The 24,818-nt window shown below is 33.0% G+C and overlaps 4 protein-coding genes across 5 annotated transcripts in view; 1 reads left to right on the forward strand and 3 right to left on the reverse strand.

Moving 5' to 3' along the window:
• DnaJ-11 (DnaJ (Hsp40) homolog 11) overlaps positions 1 to 2,097 on the reverse strand; it is a 2,785-nt gene extending 688 nt beyond the window's left edge. The window contains exons 1-4 of one of the 2 annotated variants that reach the window (XM_012692598.4): positions 1,843 to 2,097; positions 1,595 to 1,771; positions 1,247 to 1,334; positions 8 to 161 (exon numbers count right to left, since the gene is read on the reverse strand). In XM_012692598.4, the coding sequence (XP_012548052.1) occupies positions 8 to 161; positions 1,247 to 1,334; positions 1,595 to 1,771 (419 nt within the window). In that variant the 5' untranslated portion in view covers positions 1,843 to 2,097. 2 annotated transcript variants of the gene reach the window in all.
• LOC692955 (myosin light polypeptide 9) overlaps positions 1 to 5,820 on the reverse strand; it is a 23,594-nt gene extending 17,774 nt beyond the window's left edge. Inside the window, 2 exon segments of the mRNA NM_001110298.1 lie at positions 2,847 to 2,850; positions 5,810 to 5,820. The gene's annotated coding sequence lies outside the window, so the exon portion shown is untranslated.
• Positions 4,171 to 11,640, forward strand: LOC101746769 (N-acetylglucosaminyl-phosphatidylinositol de-N-acetylase). The gene is made up of 4 exons (XM_004928815.5): positions 4,171 to 5,080; positions 5,164 to 5,454; positions 5,533 to 5,626; positions 5,760 to 11,640. Exons 1-4 carry the CDS (start codon positions 4,765 to 4,767, stop codon positions 5,932 to 5,934), a joined length of 876 nt encoding a protein of 291 aa, XP_004928872.1. The 5' UTR covers positions 4,171 to 4,764; the 3' UTR covers positions 5,935 to 11,640.
• Positions 8,667 to 24,818, reverse strand: part of LOC101746630 (phosphatidylinositol transfer protein alpha isoform) — a 35,714-nt gene continuing 19,562 nt past the window's right edge. Inside the window, exons 6-8 of the mRNA XM_004928814.5 lie at positions 13,871 to 14,101; positions 12,936 to 12,994; positions 8,667 to 12,068 (exon numbers count right to left, since the gene is read on the reverse strand). Coding sequence (XP_004928871.1) covers positions 11,930 to 12,068; positions 12,936 to 12,994; positions 13,871 to 14,101 — 429 coding nt within the window. The 3' untranslated portion in view covers positions 8,667 to 11,929. The remainder of the gene's footprint in view (positions 12,069 to 12,935; positions 12,995 to 13,870; positions 14,102 to 24,818) is intronic.

Here is a 24,818-nt window from a genome sequence, read left to right on the forward strand (position 1 = left end):
GACTTACCAACTATCAAAGTCATAAATTGGAACTTTCCCGTCCATGGTGGGTGTGATATTGCGAGTTGCATGGGACTTGTAAAACTTTAGGGTAGGATCTGTAGGTTCTGGTTCTGGTTTGTATTCCATACGAGAAGTATTCTCTCTACCAACTAAGAGACCTAAGTAACAAAATAAATTGCCTAATCAAAATTTATTTTATAGTAATGAGAAAATTGCATATGTAATAAAATAAATACCTATGTGTACTTTAAACCACAATTTATTGGTTTAAAGGAAAGCCAAAAAACCTTCGAAAACATTTCTAAATGAAATATTAAGACGCTTTTCTAGATGATGATTTGTACTAAAGGCAAGATCCAATTATCAGATTAGGAATGACTTGCCAAATCATGTTTCAAGCGATTCCAGGGATTGGATGTGTTGAAGCCATGGGGCATTGAGCAATGATTTTTCGGCTATAAACAACTGCTTCAACAGTAAAAAAAGAATGGTTTTCTTTGTGGCATCATGATGGGTGGTGAAAAATGGATTCAATACAGCAACGTAAAAAAATATTGGGGGCTGCCCAGACATGGTTCTATGTTGTTATTCAGGCGAATATTCACACTGCAAAGGTTATGCTGTGTCTTTGGTAAAACTACCTTGGCCTTATTTTTTTAATGAGCCCTTGACACCAAATAAAACCATCTGTAACCATATGAAACTCAACAAATCTGATTAAGCTGTGCACTACACAAACAGCAGGCACAGCATAAAGGAAGGCATGTTAAAGTGATACCTGCATGTAATGATCAACCTCAGAACCAAACCAACTCAAAACTACTTGAAAAAGTCGCCAATTGATACCCTAAGGGCCATTTAATTTACTGCATCTTCAAACTGGAAATATGGAATAGGATGTTCTATTTCAGCTTTTTAAAGTAGTTTTAGCAACATGCAGTTTGATAGGTATCCTCACGGGGTTCAACCCAAAAAAAAAATTACTGACACTAGCAAGAGCAGTGCTTCAATGAATCTACCACCAATCTGACTGATCAATAGTTCCTCTTATTTACCCACATGAAAGAATAGCGTAATTTTTGGATATCCTCAAAAAAGAAACACTTTTACCATTCATGGAAAAAAACTGGCTTTATGTGTTTACTTATAAGCATTTTTTCAAAATAAAGATGATATTTCAGCAAAATCACTAAAATAGTTGCAGACTTTATAACGATTATTTTACATGGACAGCATTACAAACCTCTATCATACATTTTTTTAAGTTGAATATTCCCAAGTACCTCATATGCTTCTGTTATTGCTCGAAACTTTTTGATAGATGCTTCATCCTAGAACAGTTACATACAAGGTTATGATAAGTAAGTACTTCACGTAATTAAAAATAATATCTATTTTTGAACAATTGCCGATTCAGCTTACATTACCTGCAAAATAGAAGCTATGATAATATTACATAATAGATATAACTTTTTCTATTTTCTGTGAAGGTTTCAGTACTAAAGCATTGGTATACTGAACTGAAAATATAGCTTTTGCAATGATTAATTTTATTAAATGGAATCTTTGTCTTTGTAGATTTTACATTTACCTTAGATTTGTCCGGGTGGTGTACTTTGGAAAGTTTATAGTAAGCCGTTTTTATATCGTTCTGGGTCGCTTTTGGTGTGACTCCAAGCACATCATAGTGGCTGGCACAAAATTGAGGTGAGGTAGTAAATTGTCTATAAAAAGTTGTCACTAAAATATTGTTTCTTTGACGGAGCATCTACAAATAAATAGTTGTATGTTTCAGAAATTTCTTCACGGAAACCAAATTTACTTTTTATACATCAATACCTGTCGCGTTTGATGTTTTTGTATTGAGGTATTAAGTTATGCTATTGTCGAATGGCGATATAGTAATTTAAATTGGAGCTTTTGTCATTTTTTTATACATTCATTTTCATTTCCAAATACTTCAAAATTTTTCACTTTTGTCTTTTTTTTTGGGATTTTATGACCTGGTATTTACGACCTTTAGGTCAACCACTTTTGTCAGATTTTAGAGATCCATAAAAAGTGTTGATTAATTTTATACTAGAATTGATACTTTAGAGTTACACCAAGTTAATCTATACTCGATGCTCTTGATACTCGATACTAATTCAATCACTACTTCGTACCGCAAGATTAGCCTTATATCTCTAGGCAAACTGCGACGAGCGACGTCTGCTTTGCAAGGACCTCGTGTCTTCCGAAGGCATTCTTACTGACGGTTAGTTTGGTTTCCGTTCTAAGCACTCATGCTTACCACAGGGGTACTCAAACGTAGCTCAGGAAACACATTCTAAGAGAACATAACAAACTCAAACCGTTTGCATAAAAGTCCTCCTATTCACATTAAGGAGGCGTCACCATAATTTATGGCGTCAACGCTAATCCCTAACCACGTCCTGATGGATCCACCCGATCTAGTCTCCATATTATTTTAGTCTTTTATACGGTCGATATCCAGGCCTTTAGCCATCTCTCTCCCAATACAGTTTTTGAGAGTCATTCTTATGCCACCTTTGATAAAATTTTGCTCAATGTGCGCCCAAATCCAAACCTTCGCTTCGTGGATACGAAAATTCGCAAATGTATTTATATTATAGCACTTTTCAAAATACCGCCCGCGGTTACATAAAGTGTGTGTACGCCCACCTATTTCTTTTATGGATTACTAATTTTGGTGCGGTTTTTATTCGCGTTAATTTTGTAACATTTCGTGGTTTTAGAATCAGTCGCGGAAAATATCCGTAGTGCGGCTTAGGTCTGAAACCATCCAAACATAACCAAGGAAACCTGTAAACTGTGTAAACGCATCTAGCTAGTGACGTATTTTTATTTATTCTATTACTCCTTTATCTATATGTATACATACTTCCATTATATAGTTTTATCGTTTCATTTTGTGGATCAGAGACACCATGAAAAAAATAGGACTAAGGGGTTACAGCTATTTTCCGAAATAGTCTCTTCTCACCTATCAACAAATAAAGATATAAAAAAAAAAACGTGTGGCACTCGGGAACTGCCGCGGTAAAGCTATTGCATAGCATTTTTTATCAACTTATGCAATTATAATTAGATAATGATAATTTTTGAAGTCGTCGTGGCCTAACGGATAAGACGTCCGGTGGATTCGTGTTGAAACGATGCACCGGTGTTCGAATCCCGCAGGGGGGTACCAATTTTTCTAATGAAATACGTACTCAACAAATGTTCACGATTGACTTCCACGGTGAAGGAATAACATCGTGTAATAAAAATGAAACCCGCAAAATTATAATTTGCGTAATTACTGGTGGTAGGACCTCTTGTGAGTCCGCACGGGTAGGTACCACCGCCCCGCCTATTTCTGCCGTGAAGCAGTAATGCGTTTCGGTTTGAAGGGTGGGGCAGCCGTTGTGACTATACTGAGACCTTAGAACTATATCTCAAGGTGTGTGGCGCATTTACGTTGTAGATGTCTATGGGCTTCAGTAACCACTTAACATCAGGTGGGCTGTGAGCTCGTCCACACAGCTAAGCAATAAAAAAAAAATAAAAAAAACGATAATTAAACAAGACCACGCTTTAATTAACATTAATAAAAGCAAAACATTAACTGTCCCCTTCACACTCATAAGCTAGACCGCGCGAGAGAGAGATGGGCAGATTTTTATGATGCGCATACAGTGTGACGTCACGCCATGCGCTTATTCACAAACACTACACAAGCGCAACGTGTGAATATGTTGAACACGAGCTACATGGTAGATGGAGTGAGGGGTGCAAGGTTTTTTCCGTTACGGAATTTCATGATTCGGTCGCCGCGCTCACAGCCCGCGATAAAAGCTATGCAATAGCTTAAAAATTCAGTAAATTTAACGGTAGGCAGTAGCTTGGTTCTGACCCTAGCATTGCTGACGTCCAGGAGTGACGGCGACTCACCATCAGTCTGCCTACAATGCCAATAAAAAATATATTATAAATTTTTTTAAACAAAAATATAAATATTATACAGCTTAAGATGTGTAGTATATTACTTTCACCTTTTTAATTGAAAAAACGAAACACTATTACAGTATCTATGAATAATACCATAGATTCGAATATGTTAAGTGTATAATCTATGCCATAGATTAAACACTAATGATATTTAGGACTTTTTGGCGGGAACGCGAGGAGTGAAGTTGTGTGATTTGTTTTATTTTGTCTATTTAATGTTTCTTCAGGTTTAAATGTGTAATAATGGTGGTTTATTAATTGTTTAATATCTGTGAAAGTGCACAAATGTGGGAAAATGAAACAAAGCCGCTGGACGTAACTTTTCGGGATCCTCCAAAAAGTCCACTGAAAAAATCTTAGTAAATGACCATCATTTTACTGAGATTATATTTCATCCCATTTCATTTCATTTAATTTCACCTCAGTTGATTAATGTCTCAAATTAATCATCTTCATATCATTTCACTACATAATATCATTGTTCATAAAAATATGAATATAAATTAAAATAAGACATGACTTAAAGGTCTCAGTTACCAGGTCATAAAATCCATTAAAAAAAAAACTAATGATATTTATAGTAAAATTTAGTAAATGCCCTTCCAAATAGGTTAAGTTCCAAATTTCCAATCCGACTAAAATCCGTTAATAAATAAACAAGGTTGATTAATTTTTATTCATTTTTAATTTCAATTTATAGTAATGGGCAAATTAAAGTAATATCTATTTCAAACTTTCTACTTAGAAATGTTATTGTCAATATTGGGATACGATTGGGAATATTTGTATAATATTTACTTGCAAATTTTGTCAGAAGTTTTAGTTTATGTGAAAAATTTTGCATTGTACATTTGTGCATGGGTGTTAAGTTATTTACTAGTATGTGGTGCTGTATATCGACGGTACGCTCGAAAGCTTCCGACAAGAATTCGCGGAGCACTCGGAGCGAAGAGAGTGCTCATAGTTATCGCACACCCAGATGATGAATGCATGTTTTTCGGACCAACGATCTTTAGATTGTGTGAACAGGGTACCGACGTGCATATACTATGTTTGTCAAATGGTAACTTTAAATCACTATTTTAATTGTGGATTTTGTAACAAAAATCACATTTCAATAATAAAACAAAAAAATATATTTTTTAGGTAATTTTGAAGGTAAAGGTCAAGTTAGGCGTAAAGAACTTTGGTCAGCTTGCCAAGAACTAGGAGTACCAGTTGAAAATATCTGCCTGATTAATGACACAAGACTGCAAGATAGCCCTAAAGTACAATGGCCTGTGCCCGTTATTGCTAAGTTGATACATCATCAATTAGAATCTTTAGCAGTAGACACACTTGTTACGTTTGACAGAGGAGGTGTATCTTCTCATCCTAATCATTCAGCAGTATTTTATGCTGTTGCTTTCATGTTCGTCGAAAAGATAATGCCTCAAAGTGAGTTAAAATATTTAGGGAAAATCAAATAATTAAGTAAGAAATGTGTAACAATTAATAAGTGCATAAATTTTCCAGAATGTACAGTTTACACATTAGATTCAGTAAATATATTGAGGAAATACATGGGCTTCTTAGATCTACCACTCAGTTTCATTTTGTCTTCCAAAAGGTATTTATCTTTTATGAATGTTCAAAATGTAACAATTTTTTTTCATTGCTAATGTATATTTTAGAAATGAATTTACATTCTTAATTACATAATTAGTAACACTAAATAAATATTGACAAAATTTATGTTTCAGATATTTTCTGCGATGGACAGAAAGCAGAAGAATAGTCAGAGCCATGAAACTCCATTCCTCACAAATGGTGTGGTTTAGGTATCTGTATGTGATGTTCTCCAGGTACATGGTAATAAATACACTAAGGAAAGTTAATTTGGTTGATATTGAACTTGAACTAGAAGTTGATGATTGAATAATATAATTGTATCTGTTTAAATTGCATTGGACATTGCTGCATCAAAGAAGCTATCAAAATACACAAAATCATATACAATGAATTGATCTCTTATTCCAATTAAAGTTTTTTTTTTTGTGACAGTGTAGTTAATTAGGAAAATTTTATGTGTAATTTAAGATATTTTTTAATTCAATAACTCAGGGGTTAACAACCTTTTTAATCAATGGGCCAATTTAAGTTTAATTTTTTTTGTGGGCTGCACATATTTTAACTATTATTAATAATTTAAGGAACTTAATTTTTTTATTAAAAACAAAAGCGTATCCTTGCTGGTTACTGTTTTCTGTATCTAATATGGCAATAAAACTGTCATCTGTTCAGAACTGAATAAATAGGAATATTGAAATATATTCTCCCATATGGTAGTCAAATAAAAAAAATATATATACACAGATTTGTTCAGGAAGTCACGACATGAGAAGATAGGATACACAACACAAGCATTAGAGAATATTTATAGATAAGATCACAAATTAATTTACGAATTCACACAAGTTATAATAACTATTTTTTTTTCAATAAAGCTCTCTAGTTTTTAATAATGTTTAATGTAACCATTTGATTATTTTCTGCGATCATAAAATGAAGACAGGATGTTAAATAAGTAGAAATAAAATATGACCCTTGTATGGTCATTTTGGGCAAGCCTCCGACAATATGGACTGACATACTTACCTATTGAAGCTCAAGGGAACCTGAAGAATCTGGTCATTGTGATGGACCTGCAGGAAGGCTATATCCAGCAATGATGTCTGTAGACTGATGATAATTGCATCCCATTATAATAACAAATGGTTCAAGTTGAATTTATAGTATAATTATTTAGTACAGTAAATTAATTGTTTTTTCAAACTAATGGAACCAATCGTCTTCAAGACCTAAATGTACTCATTCTAATATTGAGTTACGCCTTCAAAATAAGATTTTAAAACTTTTAAACTTACTCAACCATCATGCCTGTGTAATTGAATTTATGTAAGTCAGTAGTTCTTGATCATTTTTAACTAAGTCATGTTAATTGGTTATACATTTGAAAATTATACTCAGAATAATTTTGTTATTTTAACCTCCTATAAGGGAACATACCCATACTACGTGACCTATTTTTTTAGTTTTTTCGACCTCTCCCTCCCCTCGGTGATCACTCGTATTATATGCCAAGACCCCCCTCTCCCCCTTCACTTTTCACATAGTAATTCGTAGTTATGGTTTTTAATCATTTCACAGGAAAAAATAGAAAAAAATATATATATATATTTGGTTTATACTCGTCTTTATTGCATAAGACTGCATGCACACTTAAATTACTAGTGAATTATGTAGTGTGAGTTTACAAAGCGCTAAACACTGCGCGCTATATTCGAATATAGGTCAAAAAAATACGAGATTTCTCTCATTAAAATCGACTACGTGACAAAAACCTGAGCCACCCCCCGCTCCTGTGACTGACCGTAGTATTTTAAAGACTCCGCTCAAGCCCCCCCCCCCCCCCCCCCCTAAACGGGTCACGTAGTATGGGTACGTTCCCTAACACAGAGATAGTTTTTCCAAACAGGTATTTATATGCTTTTGTTCAAATAACAACTTAATTCTAAAAATCATATAATTAACCATTGAAATTATTGAATAAATATGTGAATTAAAATAAGGTATTTTAATGGAGGTATAACCACCATCTTGCCTTTGATGTCTATAGCCTATCGACGTGTAGTTCTGAGCTGATCCAACTATGAGCAGTAAAATAAAAACGTATTTTAGATAGGAAACTTTTCAGCATTGTGACAGATTTGTTGTACAATAAGTATTAACAATATTTTAATAAACACAAACTAACCGGAACGAGTTCTTAATTTTATCATAGATTGAATGCATTCGATAATTGAGGTTTTTGTTAGTTTTTAAACTGGTTAGAAAAAAAATTTATAAGCTTTCTTTTCAAAACATTTAATAAATTACGATAACGCGATCAAAAAGCTTTTATGTAAGCTCCTTTTAAATGTGTTGTGAGCTGATTTGCCTAAATCGTAGGGTACAGAAAAAAACAATTATTAGCTTATGGCAACCCTAACTTATGGAGTAGGCTTGGGTCGCGAACAAACCCAAATTTAGTGGTTAATTTCATATATTATTAGACCTAAGCCATTAAGTGATAAGTAGGTGGGTACTAAATTCATCTACATCCTTGTATAGTGTATGTTATGAAGTTTTTTTTTTTAATACGAAGGATTTTATTATGAACGCTTTCTTAAGCTTGTAAGAATCATATAAACGTTACTAATGTCTTGTACTTTAGTGTTATTTATATTGTTTTATAATATTGTCTGTACACTATTTACATGTATTACATATTAATTTTGTTTTAAGTTAGGACTGAAAGTCATGTTTAAGAGCGATACCCTTTTTTCCTGTGATAAATTTATATTCCATGTAGTCTGAGCACAAAAAACAACTAAAGATATTGATTTTATGTTTATTCTAAGTAAGTTTTAAATTATCATTAGTGCCATATTTTTTTTCGAAATACAATAAATATAAAATCAGTTCCTTTTTTACTAGATATAAGTATTGATTTTGTTTTGTATATATTTTGTGTCATTTATATTCAAAACAGATTAAATTATTCATCAATTGAATTCTGAAGTTTGAATTCAAATAGTATAAACTTTCTGGGAAATAAAAACAAAGCAACAGATTAAGTTACTTTTATTCATATTGGCATCAAATCGATAGTTACATTTTACAACAAATATTATTAATAGGTACAATATATATTTTTTATTAATTTTAAATGCAAATCTTTAAATTAGCTAAACATTTAAAAATTGACAATTTTAGCTATTAAAACACTATTTGACGCAAATTTCCTACGGATGTCTATCTTAGAACAGTGAAACAGCAATTCTTACTTAGTAAAATGTATCTCTTGGGATTAGTAAACATGCGAAATTTATTTAAACTTAATGGAAGCAAAAAAATAATAATTACGTGTACATTCATTTGGTAACTGCAATAGCAACAAAAGCAAATAAACTTGAAATAATATGTACATTTTACTATTCATGTACTGACTGTATGGTAGGTAGGGCACATTATTTCCGTCTAGATAATATTGCTATCGGAATTTTTCTTATACCTTGGTCTAAAATACATAGTTTACTTGAAATCGTTTGCAAGTTAATTTAAAACAAACATCAAAAGCACTAAACAAGCTAGAAGCGAATGGCCAACAGAATAAAAAAAAAGTAATCAAATACATATCTTATATTTGACGTAAAACTTATAACAACATAAGTAAAAAATACTTGAAACATAGTGCATTATTAAGCAAATACAAAACGTTATTTAAAGCTCCTGAAAATTACGAAAGGAACTTAATGTTTTTTACTATAATTTTCAAAGAAATACTTTCGTAAAATTTTCAAGAGCTTTGAATAGCCTTATTTAAGACTGTAAATACATGGCTATGAAGACTGAAATAACATTAATAAATAAACATTACATATGTTTTAAAAATTGTAAATTTTGCTTTGTTTATTTTCTTGAACAATACACAATGATACAAAGTGGTTATTTATATTAGGTACTGCACTTATTTCAGAGAGCCATTTTGTATGAGGAGAAAAACAATCGGCAAATCAAACTAGGAAATGCTCGAACGACAACCGGCACAGTTTGGAATGTCACACAATATTTTAAAATACTGATTCGTTAAAAGAAACTTATTTCATAAAAAAAAAATATACATGCCATTATGGTACGGTGTTGCAAATTGAACCACATCCCAATTTACGAATTACAATTAATTTACCAAAGAACGTCCCAATGACCTTTTAAACCACAGTTAAGTTAAATATTCGTCTTGCAACACCAAAGTTATCAATAAACCAAAATTCCACTTCACATAATTTGCTATTATTAAAACATATTTCTGCACCAATAATATTTTATTTCACATAGAACCACTCTCGACCAAACTAGGATATACTATTGCGCAAAGATACTTACAATATTTACTTTCTTTTCAATTAATTTACCTACTATCAATTAATATAAATACACAACAGCCCAAATGGTTCTTTCGAACCTTTCAACTTAACAAAATATATTATGTTAATAGTTAAACTGAAAATTTATAGTTTCCGTTGACATAAAATGCTTTTATACTATATTTATTCACCAATCGATTTTCTAATAAGTAATTGTCAAAGATTTATATCGAATTGTGTTAATCAGTAATAAGGTAACGACAACACTACCTGAAAACAACCACTGACTACATTCACTTAATGGTTATTTATTATATTAACTACGCCGCACTTTAATAATAATTATTATTTACCTAATGGTAATCTATGCCCAAGCATCACATATCGACGAATTCCTTTTGTATCGCCTTTTTCTCGACTTATTGTATTACGAATTGAATCGGTCGAGTAAAAACGTTTAAACAATAACTATATATATAGTACACACAGTGGCATCTTATTGTTTTGTAAGCCAAAATAAATTTTGAATATTTTTCAACATAATTCCAATTGAGACGTGAATTATTTTCATTTGTCAGAAAACAATCTCGAGAATTCGAAGCTCGGGCATAAATATGAACGTGAAAATATGCGTACCGAGTGCGGAACTCGATAAATTTTTATTGCTTTTCAAAGGGAAAATATCCCACTAAACGTTTTAACATCCAACTAATAATAGTTTCAAAAACTATGTTTACAGTCATTAAAAACACTTACACGGTGTAATCTCGCCCTTAAAAATTTAAAGTTAATGTTTTCAATTCTGATCGGACATTTTTCTATCTCTATCTCTCTCTCTCTTTCTCTATTTCACCGGCGTAACTAAATCGATTCAAGTTGATTCTTGTCTCACCTTCTGCCTTAGTCGAAAATAGTAATCATACAGTTTTGCACTCTTAAATTCGGGTGCATTTCTTTTTTTATTGCTTAGATTTGTGGGCGAACTCACAGCCCACCTGGTGTTAAGTGGTTACTCGAGCCCATAGACATCTACAACGTAAATGCGCCACACGCCTTGAGATATAAGTTCTAAGGTCTCAGTATAGTTACAACGGCTGCCCCACCCTACGAACCGAAACGCATTACTGCTTCACGGCAGAAATAGACGGGGTGGTGGTACCTACCCGTGCGGACTTACAATAGGTCCTACCACCAATAAGCATAAATAAATTTGTACTAAAACATCGCAGGGCGGTGTGAAACTTTACCTAATCGTTCATCCTTTTCTAACGTTCGCTTTACAGAGAGAGATAGCGAGATTTGCCCGACCGACACGCACGTACAGTACGAGCTCGAGTTAAACCGTAAAAGTGTTTTTAATCTCGTGTGGGACTCGCGAAAACCTAATAAAATGAGGCCTATAAAATCAAAAGCCGCTAAACGCCTTTAAAGTCGCAAAATGAATTAATTATGGCGCCATCTAGTTTAGTTAGTTGGACGCGCTTTAGTGTTTTTATGTTATAACAAATGCAGTTAAATCTCTAGCGAATTCAGTTCAAAAATTTTATTTTTACTCTGCACTCAAATATAAACGAAGTTTTATCATTTAAAATTCAGATTATTAGTAATATTGTCATAAATCTGTTTTAAAATATAGAATATCGTAGCTATCCGAACAAAGTTATTTCAGCTACTCCTTGACGTGTAAGTGAGCTCACGGGGCTCAAACCTAACACTGGCCCTAGCAAGAGCAGTACTTCGGTGGCTCTGGAGGATCCGTAATGACGTGTTTAGGACGTTTTTTGTAGTTTACCTGAATATTTGACAGAATTGGATTTAGCTGCGTTTTGGTTTTATAGACCTCATTAATATAATGTACTATACTCACAGGAATATTTAGTCAACGTACCTAAGTAACCAAGTTGAATTCATAATTCAATCAGCTCTCGTGTGTGTGCGGTGCGGTGCGGGCGCCGTGCGTCTATCTACTCGTTGTCGGCCCGCATGCCGCGCACCTCTCCCTCGCGCCGCAGCTTCTCCAACTCCTCCTTGGTGCGATCCTCGATAGCTCGGATGTCGGCCATCGTCATTCCGTACCAGTCGTCCATCGAACAGAACACTTGTCTGTAAATAAAAAATAATGGGTAAATCGATAAATTTTGAAGTCGTCGTGGCCTAAAGGATAAGACGTCCGGTGCATTCCTATGTAGCAATGCACCGGTGTTCGAATCTCGCAGGCGGGTACTAATTTTTCTTATGAAATACGTACTCAACAAATGTTCACGATTGACTTCCACGGTTAAGGAATAACATCGTATTATAAAAATTAAAACCCGCAAAATTATAATTTGCGTAATTACTGGTGGTAAGATCTCTTATGAGTCCGCGTGAGTAGGTATGCCTGCCTCTGCCTATTTCTGCCGTGAAGCAGTTTCGGTTTGAAGGGTAGGGCAGCCGTTGTAACTATACTTGAGACCTTAGAACTTATATCTCAAGGTGGGTGGCGCATTTACGTTGTGGATGTCTATGCGCTCCAGTAACCACTTCAGACCAGGTGGGCTGTGAGCTCGTCCACTCATCTAAGCAATAAAAAAAACTGCATTTCAAATTTTTAAAAATCACAAATTGCGACTCGGCTATTGTCTGTCGGTCGATTACAATACTATTTTATTGGTATATAGTAACATTGTTATCTGTTTTCACTAATAAAATTACTACCTACCTACAATTCGAACACAGTCTATAGAAATATTTTTGAACCCAACTTAATTTGTACTAAATATAATTTCAGTTGATTACATTCATCATTTAGCCTAGAATAATTGCGATTTTCCACCAAGTACAATTTTTACTGCATTTCAACCAGCTTATAATGACAATAGTAATATTATCTCAAGATGCACGTCAAACGAGATTCAAAAAAGTCCTCGTTTGTAAACCTTAAGATAAATTATAAAATAAATATTTACTAATAAAGCCATCAATCAGTACCTGTGAAAGATTGTGAACAATCGTCGCTCCGATTTCTGGATGACATTCTCTACCTTATTCTGAAAATAGAAATGTGTTAATATCATTACCAAAACTACTAATCCTGAAACCGCATATGAACGTCTAGAATTATTTTCATGGCATACTAGGTGACCCGGCAGACTTCGTAGTGCCTTAATCGATAAATAAAAGACCTAAACTTTTGTATAAAATAAACTTAAAACAAACAAAACGAATCCCCGTCCGACAGAGGACACATCAAAGGGAAAACAAAATTGTTATTTTTATTTAATTCCGAACATTTTCATTCATTTATCTACCTTTTAAACCTTCTCTGGACTTCTACCAATAATTCAAGACCAAAATTAGCCAAATCGGTCCAGCCGTTCTCGAGTTTTAGCGAGACTAACGAACAGCAATTCATTTTTATATATATAGATAGAAAATAGATAAAAGGTGTTTCCTTTATTTGTAAATCAATATTTCCATATTAATTTTATAAATGTGAGTGTGAAGAAGATAGAAGAAGACTAGCGACCCGCCCTCGCTTCGCTTCGGAAACATTAAATTTTATTATTGATAGCGACCCGCCCTTGCTTCGCTTCGGAAACATTAAATTTTATTATTGATAGCTGAGTCCCGCGATGTTACCCGCGGTTATTGTCGTACCGCGGGAGACGCCGCGGGGCGAAGCTACTCTTAAAAAAAGTAGCCTAAGTTACTCCTTATATCATCAGCTACCTATCAGTCTCGTCAAAATCGGTCCAGCCGTTCCAGAGATTAGCCGGAAGAAACAGACAGACAAAAATTGTAAAAAATGTTATTTTGGTGTATGTACCCGTATATATATTCATATGCATGTAGTAAAAAGAGGCTATTTCAATATTACAAACAGACACTCCAATTTTATTTATATGTATAGATGTATAGATTACCTGGAGACCAAACCATTTGAACTCGGCCGTGACGAGCTTGTAGCACGTCATGACCGGTTTCACGTCGTTCTTCCAGTTTGGCCCGACGAGCGGTCCGCGGCCGGTCTTCGTAGACTTGAACTTGGTCGGGTCGGTCTCCGATTTGTAGTCGGCCGACGGGAGGGGGTCGTTCGCAATGTCTATGGGGACCACCTCGCGGGTCTTTAGTTTCTCAGGCGGCAGCTCGTGGACCTGAAACAATTAACTAATCAGATAATCCCTATCTGTTTTTTTTAATTCCTACCTAAGCTGAGAGCCTTGAGAGGCTATATCAGCGTAGCCTCAACTAGTAGGTGAGCTCACGGGGCTCAAACCTGATGACGTTGCTAACACGAACCACCTAGCAAGAGCCGTGCTTCGCAGAATCTACCACCGGATCGGAAACGCGACCCACTGAGAAGATCCGGCGAGAACTGAGGGTTAAGTCTATTTGTTATTAACCACTTTTGCCACTTATGAACAAAATCAAATGTGCGAAATCAGCAAAATTTCCTCACGAGCCGCGCTCCCGCTTTACTAGAACCAGTCTCGTTCTACCTTTTCAAGTTCACAAATGATGGATTACGAATATACAATTTTTGAGTGCTAATTATTAAGACTAGTGGTCCCCAGAGTAGTCGAAATTCGATTATAATTAATTGAAAATATAAGTTTGAACATTATTATTATGGTTCTATTGTCAAAGACTATTACATACTTCTATAATCACAAATTTCACCAAGACTACAGTATAGACAAATAATATTAATCTATTCTCAATTTGACCATAGACTTTAAACAATAACAAAAGTTTGACAATAAACAAAGAGTATACATATATGTTGTGTCAAATACATACCTAGTAGTGTATTGTAATGATTTTTTTACTGATTTAATATTATTTTTATCTATAATAAAAAAAAATTAACATTCTGCACTCCTTCTCTATATTCTCTATAAGTGTGGGAAATCTAGCTCTCCGTTAGCGCAATTTTCGTGAAAAGGGGTACAAAATTGTTGCTTCACGTATTAATTTAAAGATCTTTTTTTGTGAAGCTTCTGCTAGGTATACCAAATATAAGCTAATTCTTTGAAATTTAATAAAAAAAACCTCCCTTTTATTATTAATCATATTATATTGTTTTTTATTATAAATCTGTTCACGCGTATCCTCTTCACAGTACATTTTAAGTCATACCATTAAACATACGTTGAAATTCAGTGAAATTTCCCAATTTTTTTATCGTTACCAACCTATGCGTAACGGCACCCTCCGTAGTGGAATACCAAATTGAAACAAGCATAATTCGTATGTAATGGTTCACTCCTACCATAAATTCCTTAGATTTCTATCTTAAGTACTAGTTTCGGGACGTGTTGTGAGCACGCAAGGCATACTACCAAGCGCTTTGTTTATTTCGTTTTACCAACATATGTAATCATTTTTAATGGTAGAAAATAAAGAAAGTAAAGAAAGAGAAAAATGTAGTATTTCATTTAAAAAATTGTTTTTTTTTTGTTTACATTTAAATTATTACATTTAAATTACATTTAATTTAGTGACGGGTAAAGTGGATGGAAGACGATCCAGAGGTCGTAGCCGAAAAAGATGGAGTTACCAAGTGTCTGAATGTCTGGACATGAGACTGAGCCACGCACTTCACTGTGCCACTGACCGACATAAGTGGCTAAAAATTACAAAAAAAGGTCACAGGCGGGCGCATCACGATGCTCAGCAATGAGCGATCGACTGAAGGAGGAGGAGGAGGACATTTAAATTAGGAATAGCTCAAGTTTTCATTGAAAATAGAAAACTTAGTTGGTTGTGTTATGATTTATTTTGTTAGTTGGTTACAAGGTGTATCATGCTTACTTCTCCCGCAAAGAAGTCATGCAATTCGGTTTGAAGGATAAAATAACAGTTGTATAAATATATACAATTGCGACATCGACTTCATGTTTCAAATGTAGTGACTTTAAAATTGATGTCGTAAGCTAGTTCAACTATAAATGAAAAACAATAACAGGCAATTTAATGTTCTAAACTTTACAGATGTTACGATCTTACTGTAGGCTTTTTGTTTACCTTTATAGTTAGGAATTTAAAGTACGTATTCGAATCAACCTTGTATAAATAACAAATATTTTATTAGAGTTATTTCATTGAAAACGACATTTAATTACCCAAATAAAAGAGGTATTTACGATAAAAATTTGATAATGCCTAAATAAAAAAAAAACAATTTTTAAAAGATTACACATAACATTATTTTATCAGACGTCGTGCGATATTTATCGCGAATTACACTTTAAGTTTCACGCATTAACTGATAAAAATCGGTTCCTGAGTAAAAAGTGGGTGATCGTACGATTATTTATCGAACTTATATCGAAGTTGTCATAATAAGAGAGTTGACGTAAGGCACGTCAGCTGTAAAACTGTAATCCAAAACGAACGATATTTAGGGCATGCATTTACAATGTGCTTAACCCAAATTTGATAAGGGTAAGAAGATTATCATTTCTACGAAAATAATTAGGTATAATAAAATTTTCACAAAACTTAAAATTAGCCTACATCTTATACTCTATTCCAATTACGAAGTCCATTTTGACACTTCTTAGAACGTAACTCTTCACGTTTCGCATCATTTGAAATAATAATTACTTTTTGTTCATTTTTTATTTTTATTTTTTATTGCTTAGATGCGCGTGAATGAGCTCACAGCCCACCTGATATTAAGTGGTTACTGGAGCCCATAGACATCTACAACGTAAATGCGCCACCCACCTTGAGATATAAGTTCTCAGTATAGTTACAACGGCTACCCCACCCTTCAAACCGAAACGCATTACTGCTTCACGGCAGAAATAGGCGGGGCGGTGGTACCTACCCGTGCGGACTCACACGAGGTCCTACCACCAGTAATCATCATCAATGTCGTAAACATCATATAAAAAATACACAATCAATCTAAATCATTATACAATTAATTCACACACACAACAACATAATAATAATAACATCTGTCTCATGGGACTTCGTAATTGAAATAGAGTATAGTAAGTAATTAAATATTTTCAGTTTGAACATTTCATATCTGTCACCTTAAATCGTTTAAAAACGACTTTTATTTTTAAGTGGTAGTAGTTCACATTGTTTTATAAATTCTCATGGACGGGTTCCACTAGCCTGCCTATTTCTGGCGGATGTAAACCATGCGTTCCAATTTGAAGAGTGGGATAACTATTATGAAGCTAAAACATCGACTTCGTGTTTCAAGATGTGTGGCGGAATCCACGTTATAATGTTTGATTAGTTTCGACAAACGCTTTACCGCCAGATAGGCTGTGAGATAATTGCGTTCATTGACTATAAAAAATTAAAGGAAAATCAAACAAGATCCACATGCGGAAGTTGAATCAGGCATACTATAGCGGTCTACTTGACCGATATTCATAAAAACCGAACAAGATAGAAATACCTAGTTTGGTTTTAGAACCGAAACCTTTCTTGACCTAGTTTCAGGGAATATTAATGGATACTGACAGTACTTTCGAGACAACCTCAAAATATACGTTCGATATATTGATTGAATATTAAATTTGATGCAATCGTTTATTAGTTTGCATTAAATTCGAATTTACTTTTTAACAACAAAAGTAGAACGATTAGGCTTAAAGAAAAAAGACCAATTAAGTGATGATTTCCCAAGGCTCTATACTCTATTATGTATAGTTACTATCTATATAAATAATATGATTGTATGTCTTTAATTTATTTATCGAGTATGATAAAATTTGATCAAATCAAACGATAAATTTATTTCTCTGTTCCCTACCTATTTCGCTGGTAGTCTATGAGGCCTATTTCGCCAGTAGTCTAAGAAGCTATTCCGAGTATGCGCGGATAGGTGATCTCACGGGCTCGATCTGAGAGAATTTGCTAACACTTTGCAAGAGCAGTGCAGAATTTACCACCGGATCGGACTCGCGACCCACTGAGAAGATCCGGCGAGAAACTCAATGGGCTGTCTCTATTGGGAGCAACGGAGCAGGTCATGTGTTCCGATTTGAAGAATAGGTCAACCGCTTTACAATACTATTAAGACTTCGATCTCATGTCTCGTGGTGAGTAGCAACTTTCTCGTTATGATTTCTATAGGGTTTGTTGACACGTCTAAGTTATAAATAAAAAAACTAAAAGATATTAAAACCCAAACTGCTATGACATATTTTTTCTTAATGGGTCGCGATTCCTATCCGGTGGTAGATGCAGTTAAATGCTACCAACGGTTAGGCAGGGAAAAAAGCTTCGTGGCAGAAATTACCAGGATTATGATATCTAATCACCCAGGCTTACAACATGACCTACCTAAGTTCGCGATATCTCATTACATTTTCCCCATTATATCTAAAGTTTATTTTACGTTCTGTTTTATTATAAATTTACTTTTGTCATCTTGTTTGCGATTAACTATATATAATGATATTGGGTACTCCAGAATAAATAAACAATAAAAGACTTAATTGCGTTTTCTGTTATGTGTATAATGAGAAAACAACATTTAAAGCCCTTAATTTAATAAAATTATTATATTAACAAACTGAACTTTCTTTTTACTTAATGTCAAACTTCACTGAATGACATTTAAGAAAAATCCTTTTTATAAAACTAAAGAGTTTTAGACTATGAAGGTTTTTCTTTACATCTCCCCCCCCTTAGGGAAACAATTACATGTAATTGTTCATGTAGGAACTGATACTGGAGATAATTTTGTAATGTGATAGAGGTTCGATTCCATTTTTTTGTGTCCGATATCAACTAAATATATTGAATTTGAAATCTTTTTTAGAATTTTGAAGGGTCCAATTCTCAATTCATCCATTTTTTTCCTATTTAATCGATTTCCATTTTCTACATAAACTTGGTCTCCAACTTTCAGTTCACATTCTTTTCTATTAATATCAAATGCTTTTTTGTTATAATTGTGAGATTTAACTGTATTCTCAAAAGCTAATTTTCTGTTTCTCTCAAGATCTTCAATTGTACCATTTGCTTTTAGTTCCAGTGGTAAAACATCCACATTTTTACCTTCCAAAAGGTATTTAGGGGCAAACCGCGTGACCGTGTGTTCAGTTTCATTGTATATTTCCACACATTTCTGTGCAATCGATGTCCATGCTATTTTTTTATTATTTTCATTAATTTTACATCGAATCTTATTAACTAAAGTTTGATTCAATCTTTCATTAAGCCCATTTGAAAATGGTGCATCTACAGCAGTGAAAACCATTGTAATATTTTCCTTTTTCAGAAAATCTTTAAATTCTTTCGAATTTATGCCAGGATATTGGTCTGTTAATACTATGTCAATATTATAGTTTTGTGTCACACTTTGTATAAGTTTTATAAAATCTCCAGAGCTTTGGTTCTTAGATGTTAAAATAAATGCATATCTTGTAAAATGATCTACTATAAGATGCATATATTTTTTTGTAGAACGTGACCCTCCAAAACCTCCAACTGTGTCAATAGATACTATCTCGAATGGACGTGTTGCTGGACCCAAATGTGACATTAATCCAAATCTTGACTTTCTTCTTGACTTATTCCTTATACAAATTTCACAATTTTCACAAATATTTTTAATGTTTGCGATCATATTTTTGGCCTCGTAAAAAGGCGTAATTTTTTTTATTAATTGCGATCTCCCTATATGGCAGTAGCTGTTGTGAACAGCTTTTATGAAATTCTTACTAAATTCTTCTGTAAGTACGATTTTTTTTCTTCTTCTGTTTAACTTGTAATATATTCCATTTTCGAAGATATGTTTTCCATTTCGTAGATCTGTATTTGTGTTCTGATCATTTTTTATGTCATTTATGCTTATTCAATTTACCACTCTTAAAAAATCATCAGTGTTTTCATAAGACTCTAGAACAGGATTTCTGCTCAAACAATCAGCTTCCTGATTCGATTTTCCTGGATAATATTTTATTTCAAAATTATATTGAGATAAATAGTACATCAAATCCCCTAGTTCTTCATCAGTTCTGGCTCTAACATTCATATTCTCTAATGGTTTATGATCTGAATATACTATAAATTCTCTTCCCATAAGCAAGTGCTGCCAATATTTCACAGCTTCTTTTATTGCCAGACATTCTAGATATATTGCCTTCTTTTTCTTCTGGGCCTCTGTTAGTTTTTTTGAAAAATAAGAAACAGGTTTACTTATACCATTTTTTTCTTCTTGTTTTAGCACCGCTCCCACTCCTTTGATACTTGCATCCGTGTAAATATTTATCGGTATCGAAAATCTTTAAAACTGGTTCTGAACATAGCAGTTCTTTTATTTTATCAAATGATTTCTGACATTCTGTAGACCAGATAAACTTCACATCCTTTCGCAACAGATTGTGTAACGGGTCTAGTATAATTGCACTATGAGGTACAAATTTGTGGTAAAAGTTTACTTTTCCTAAGAATTGACGTATATTTTTTCTTGTTTCTGGAACTGGGAACTTTTTTACAGCGGTTAAGTAATCTTTTAGAGGTTTAACTGAATTATTTTCTATTATATGACCTAAATATTTGGCGGAATTATTTGCAAAACTGCATTTCGAAAATTTCAGTCTAAATCCTTCTGTTAGTATTGCTTCCAGTAGTTTTGATAGGTGCATTAAATGCTCTTTAAAAGTTTTCGAAAAAATTAAAATGTCATCTATAAAATTCACTACAAAACTCGAAAGTTTATGTTTCCTAATTACGTTACTCAATATTCTTTGGAAAATGGCAGGCGCTGTCTTTATTCCAAATGGAAGACACGTCCATTGAAAATGGCCTTCTTGTGTAACAAATGCAGTTTTGTATCTGTCTTGAATTTTCATTGGAATTGACCAAAAAGCTGAATTTATGTCAAGGGTTGAAAAATATTTACAATTTACAGTTTTTACCATCAAATCCTCTATCAATGGAAATGGTTGTAATTGGGGTACAATTATTTTGTTCAATTCTCTGAAATCTATACATAGCCTTGATTTTCTTCCATCTTCTTTTTTATATGCCAGAGTTACTGGAGCAGCAAATGGGCTGTAAGACTCCTCGATCAAATTCCTTTTTAATAGTGTTGATATTTGGGTTTCTATTTCTTTTCTATCTTCAACCGTGCATCTGTAGGGACGTTTGAAACAATACTTATCCACCATTAAGTCAATATGAGCTTCATAATCTTTTACTGTCCCCACGTCATACTTATCTTTGGCGAAGATTGCTTTGTATTTTTCTACTAATTTATTAATTTCCGACTGCTGGTAGGCATCAAGATGGCTTACAACTATTTCAAATCCTTCCGAGTTTATGTGTTCATTAAAGTTAATCTCACCATTGTGTGTAGAATTAATTTCTTTTTTTAATATTTCAGGTTCTGAAAAACCTCCTTCATTTCTGTTACCTAGTACATTAGGAATTTCGACAGTTGTAGGAGAATAATTATAGCTTTTATTATCTTTCAGATTTTCTTCTGACTTGTAGCATTGTTCAATTTTTAGTTCTTCCGTTTGTATTAGTTTGAATTTTTTTATACAATCCAAACCAATTAAAAAATCATAATTAAAGTTGACGTTATCTATTATAAATACATCCATAAAACCTTCAATATTATAGATTTTTATTTTTAATGTTACAATACCTTTTGTTTTCTTCTCACCATTAATAGTTTTCAAATTAACTTTTTCTATATCACCTGAATTTTCTTTGGGTTGTATTTTCAATAATTTTGCATTGATCAAAGACACATTTGACCCAGAATCATAAATTCCAGATACTTTAAAAGTATCATTTAATGTTAACTTGACTTTTATTAATGGTGGCACCTCTAGTTTTTTGGATTCTTCTCATTTAATTCGATTTCCAATTCAGAATTATTTATGTTTCGTACAATTGTTTTTTTATTATTTTCCTTAAACCAACAGCTTTCTTCGGGATGGTAACGTTTACCTTTTTTTTCCTTTAAACATATTAAGCAAGGTTTTGTTTCTTTATTTTTTCTATAATAATATGTAGTATCGGAATATTTAATATCAAATTTATTATCAAATTTATTTTTCCCAACAAGATGTTCTAGTCTTCCTATTTCGTTATAAAGATCTTCTGTTCCCTGTATGTTTTCCCTATCTATTTTGTCAGCAACATAATTAGGTAATCCGAATGCTATCAGGTCTATGAGTGTCCCAGTATCAATCGACTTCCTGACTTCTAGCAACAATTTTTCTTTTTTTAAAGCATAGTCAAGTAAAGGTCCAACTTGATATTTGAAAGCTAGAGCATATTTAACGGGTGACCAGCCTTTGCTTGCAAATGTCCTGCAAAAATTTTCTTCCCATTTTTTCCATTCTGAGTCTATATTCAATTTCATTAACATACAATTATACCAATCTACACTACTGTACTCCAAAAAAAATTTTAAAATTTTCTATTTTGTTTTTGTCTTCTTTTATTTTAAAACGCTCACATTCCTTATTGAAATCTTTAATCCATTGTGAAGCGTTTGGATTTCTCCCAGAAAATTTTTCAATGATGAATTCCTTAGAAATTTTGTTTAAATTTTGAGTTTCCGTTTTATTTATTTTTTCTTCAAGCATTTTTTCTAATAATTTTTCAACGTTCTGATTCGAATCGTCAATTATAGACTTAGCATTGCTCTCCGAAATTTCTTCCAAATAAAAATCATCAAATTGTAAATTTTGATCCTCGTCTAAATAAATTCTTGACATATCATTTGTCAAAGTAATCCATACTTTTCTGGTTTGGTGTCTTTTGTTTAAAGAATTTTTTACCTTTGCATAATTTGAAGTTTTTGTAATTTCTTCATGAAAGTTGGCATTTTGATATTCGGTTGGTATCCCAAAAATCTGTCCATCAGGTGTAGCAATTGAAGTTATGCATACAACATTTGATTTTCCATCTTCCGTTGATTTCACAGCAAAATCAAACCTTAATTTTTCCATTTTATTCATGGTGTTGCAAAAAATGTTGTTTTATAATGATATTGGGTACTCCAGAATAAATAAACAATAAAAGACTTAATTGCGTTTTCTGTTATGTGTATAATGAGAAAACAACATTTAAAGCCCTTAATTTAATAAAATTATTATATTAACAAACTGAACTTTCTTTTTACTTAATGTCAAACTTCACTGAATGACATTTAAGAAAAATCCTTTTTATAAAACTAAAGAGTTTTAGACTATGAAGGTTTTTCTTTACAATTAAATTTAATCAATGCCACGACAAGAAACGGAGGCCGTCAGTAAGCCTTTACTTCAAGAACGCCAATCAACATATAATCATGCTTACACTGCAATCAGCTAACATGGCGAATAAGTCATGAAAACAATTTGTTACGTAGTAGCACCAGTGAAACAAAAGGTTTTATAAAAAAATATGAAAATTATTTAACAAAATATTTAAGAATTATATAAAATGAAGTACAAAAAGTATTAATATAAGGCAAAAACTATCTGTATTATATTTATTAAATATCATTAAAATAGATATTGTTTATATTTCACATATTTTGATGGCTCTTTACCGATTACTATATAAATATTCGCGTAACAATGCGAATCTGAAATGTATCAAACCAAATTTGTTTGTGCTTTGAGCCGTGGCGAAGAATACGTGTACATCAAAACATACATTAACATTTTTAGTTTCAAAGTTACATAATAGTCTTGAGGTCGAGATCCCAAAAGAAAAAAAAATGTGTGCGTGTACTAGTGTACACACGTAAGAAGTGAAACTTGTTTATGGCCTTATTTTTCGAAAAATGATCTACATGCAACTTTCTAGAAATTGGTTAAATAAAGTTAAATTAGATAAAGTTTAAACAAAAGGATTTTATTATCATAGACATGAATACAAAAAAGTTAAATTAGATAAAGTTTAAACAAAAGGATTTTATTATCATAGACATGAATACAAAACAGATGGCGCGTAACGGAAAAATGTGACGCGTAACCGAAAAATGTGACGGTAAATTTTTTTCCAACGCCGATAAGGAAGTTTCACTTCAAAAAAAATTATAAACACCAATCCGTATCAGAGCAATTTATGCAAAAAATATACGCAACTTAGCCTTCGAATATACATATATGCACATACATATTTCGTTTTTTTTTATTCACGAAACTACCGCATGTAAATCACTAGATCTATATATCTACTAGCTGTACCCGTCCGCTTCGCTGGGCATTTAAAATTAACATTATTATTTCTCACCCCCACAAAGATTCTCATCATTAACGCCCCCCCCCGCAACTGGTGTACGGAGTCCAACACTCATATAAATATTAGGCTATCCATTAAGTACATGTATTTTCTACATGGATACCAAGTTTCAAGTCAATCGGATGCATGGTTCAGTAGTTATAACGGAACATCCGTAAAAACCACTGTAGATTTATATATTAGTATAGATATAGATTAACCAAAAGCCTTATCTATTCTGCGTTCCAACTGACAACCATTTACCGATGGACAGTGTCTATAAGTATGCTATTAGCAATTATATGCACTAATAACTTCTATTGGAAAAATTACGTAACGAACTAATGACGTAAATGTATCGTAATTCAGTTCCGATTTGAATTGTGAATGCAAGAATCGTTTACTTTATATTTCTCCAAAAAAATGTTCCCACTGGATGTAGGAGGGCTGTTCCCGAAGCAGACTTGCTAGTGTTGGTAATTCAAGACTAAAACGATAATTATCGCACTCACGCTTCTAATCATCCGAGTCAATCTATATCTTAATTATGAATGGAATAATAATTTAAATCCTTTAAATCAATTTCGCACACATATGTAAGTATATTACTATAATTTAGTGTTTCTTTAGAAAAATATAAGTATTCATCTTAACAAG

This window comes from Bombyx mori, chromosome 16 (assembly GCF_030269925.1).
Source record: "Bombyx mori chromosome 16, ASM3026992v2".
Taxonomy (NCBI): Eukaryota; Metazoa; Arthropoda; class Insecta; order Lepidoptera; family Bombycidae; genus Bombyx; species Bombyx mori.